General features: G+C 47.3%; 1 protein-coding gene across 1 annotated transcript; it reads left to right on the plus strand.

Annotated features, from left to right (window-relative positions):
• The first annotated feature begins 1,186 nt into the window (after positions 1-1,186).
• LOC102876811 lies at positions 1,187-2,026 on the plus strand. Its single transcript, XM_006883668.1, has one exon. It carries the CDS (start codon positions 1,187-1,189, stop codon positions 2,024-2,026), a length of 840 nt encoding a protein of 279 aa, XP_006883730.1.
• Positions 2,027-2,544: the final 518 nt, after the last annotated feature.

Raw genomic sequence — 2,544 nt, forward strand, 5'->3', positions numbered from 1 at the left:
ATCTGCCCTCCACCCCCCCTTTTTTTTAGTTCCCAAAATCAGAATAAACTAAGTCACAGGATAAGTAGGACCCCAACATCCTGCTTCTCTCTGTCAATGTCCCCATCTTTGCAGGCAGAACAGAAGTGGTAGCAATTCAAGCTCAGTAGGTCAGGGTCTATCTGAGATAGTACCCTAGTCTCACTGTTTAGAAGCTATGTGGTCTTATTTGAATCATGCCATTTCTCTGAGCCCCAGATCCCCATCTATCAAGTGGGAATAAAATAGTATTTTTGGTGAGACTTAAAGAAAATAATCCATCTAAGTCAGACAGCAAAGGGCCAGGCACGTAATTAGAGTGAGATAGAGCATTATGTGGATCCTAAAATACATTCTTTAGTATCAGAGTGCATTGTCCAGCTGAGAGAGTAGTTTGACAATGGATGGATTTTCTTTCTTGACCTCACATAAAATAACAGTGTGTTTTACAACCTATTTTATTTTAACTTTGATAAAATACTAGACCTATTAACTATTTGATTTAACATCTTAAAAAGAAAGGGGTGGGGTGGAAAAGCACCTATCTTGCTCAGTTCAGTGTTTGGAATTTCAGTATTAGACAATCAGTCCCTGGCCTTTGTCATTCCTTGGAGTCTCTGCTTAAAGAGTTCTGTTTGTTAAGTGTTGGGCTACTAACCCAAAGGCTGTCAGTTCAAACTCACTAGGCCCTCTGTGAGAGGAAGAGGAGACATTCACTTCTTGTCAAGATTTATAGCCTTGGAAACCTAATAGAGGGTTGTCATGGAAACCTAACAGGGGATTGCTAGGACTTGAAATAAACTGGAAGCGTCTCTTTTTGGAATCCCTGCTTAAAAGGCAGATGGGAATTTCAGAATATGGGACAGATTGGGAAAAAAAGTATCTATCTATATCTATCTAATATTTAACTTCTTTTAGAAGAATCTCTAGCTTTGATTATCCTGAAGGTCTTGTCTTCTTCGCCTTCTCTTTGGGTTTTTTTGAAGGCTAGTTTTCAAGTGTGAAGGTCCCTGGGCCAGGGGATAGGAAGTGAGTGGTGGGAGGTGCTGGACCTCAGGGGCCTAGAGCCCCTGGAGAGAAAGTCTGGTGGGAGATAGCAGGGAACTGCTGTGAGCTGACCTTCCTCTCTTTCCACTAGACACAGGTTACCAGCCTCCAGGTGTGCACAATGTCTGGGCACCACGTGGGCCGTCCTAACACTTATGGCCGCCTGAACCATTCCAGCAGCTTGCCCAATCCATCATGGTCTTCAGGCTGGACCCACTACCGCCCCCTCCCTGGAACCAACAGCTTCAAGCGTACACTCACACCAAGAGGCTCCGAGATCAGCAGCTGCAGCAGCCCCTCAGAATGGCCAGCCAGCTCCCCCAGGCTCCCACTGAGGCGAATCTGCATGGGCCAGTCTTACAATTCCAAGAGTGTGGAGACAAACCATTTGGCTAACGGTCCCAAAGTGGCCAGAAAAGTGGCCAGCCACGACAGCACCCACTGCCTGATGTGTGCAGACCAGCCCTCAACCCTCTCCAGCCCTACTTTCTTGGACCAACTAATCAAAGGTATCAATTACCTTGATCGAGCTGCCAATTCCTTCTGCCCCAAAACTATGGTGAGCCTGCCGAAGCTCGCAGCCAGCTACCTGGAACGAGCCACCAGCTCTTTCCACCTGGACCAACCTGATCCACCTTCTCAACACTCTTACTCCAACCCCGGTAACATGGCCACCCCTGATGCCCCCAGCACCACCACCAGCAACTCCATTGTGCCAATGACCAGAGGTGCCAGTGCTTTGCAGTGCATGGACAATGCCACTAATGTGGGTTACACACACCGAATCAGCAGCCGCAACCTCACTCCCCCACTCCAGCAGAGGCCAGAACTGAAGTTGCCTGATCTCCCGTTGCTAAGCAATGGGATCTTTTCCTTAGGTCGTCTACCCAAGTTCTGGGAAGCAATTAGCTCAGGTTGGTGTGCCCCTGAGCCAATCTCCAAACCCTCTAGCTGGTGGTGACAACAGGGCCAATGTGAAATGGCACATGTTTACCAGGTCACAGTCACGGGAAATAAATTGTCTGTGGTAAAACTGCTGCTAGCCAGACTTGATTGGAGGGGAATAGCCCCTTAGATTGGGAGGTACAAACTCAAGGCCCCCTGGGCCAGGCAGATGTAAGTTCAATGAGAAAACTGGGCAGAGTGGTGCTAACAGGGAGTAATGAGGATTGTGGCTACTTGGAGAAGGGATTGGTCTAAATACAGTGCCCATTACCCAGCTTTCAATCCATCTACAATCGATTTTACCTTGTTTTAGGAAAGGTTGTTGTTGCTGTTATGTGCCACTGAATCACCTGTGACTTATAGAAACCCTATGAACAATAGCTCTGAACTCTGTTCTATCCTGAGCCAGTCTCACTGATTGTGACATACCTACCCCCATTACCCTGTTACTGTGTCAATACATCTCATCCAGGGTCATGTTCTCCTGTGATGTCCCTCTAGCCTTCCAAGTATGTTGCCTTTCTTCAAGGACTG

Source organism: Elephantulus edwardii, unplaced genomic scaffold (genome assembly GCF_000299155.1).
Source record: "Elephantulus edwardii isolate Elephantulus edwardi_28Jun2011 unplaced genomic scaffold, EleEdw1.0 scaffold00028, whole genome shotgun sequence".
In the NCBI taxonomy this organism is placed as follows: domain Eukaryota; kingdom Metazoa; phylum Chordata; class Mammalia; order Macroscelidea; family Macroscelididae; genus Elephantulus; species Elephantulus edwardii.

Coding starts and splice junctions, on each gene's coding strand:
- LOC102876811 (XM_006883668.1), top strand. CDS start 1,187: ATGTCTGGGCACCACGTGGGCCGTCCTAACACTTATGGCCGCCTGAAC.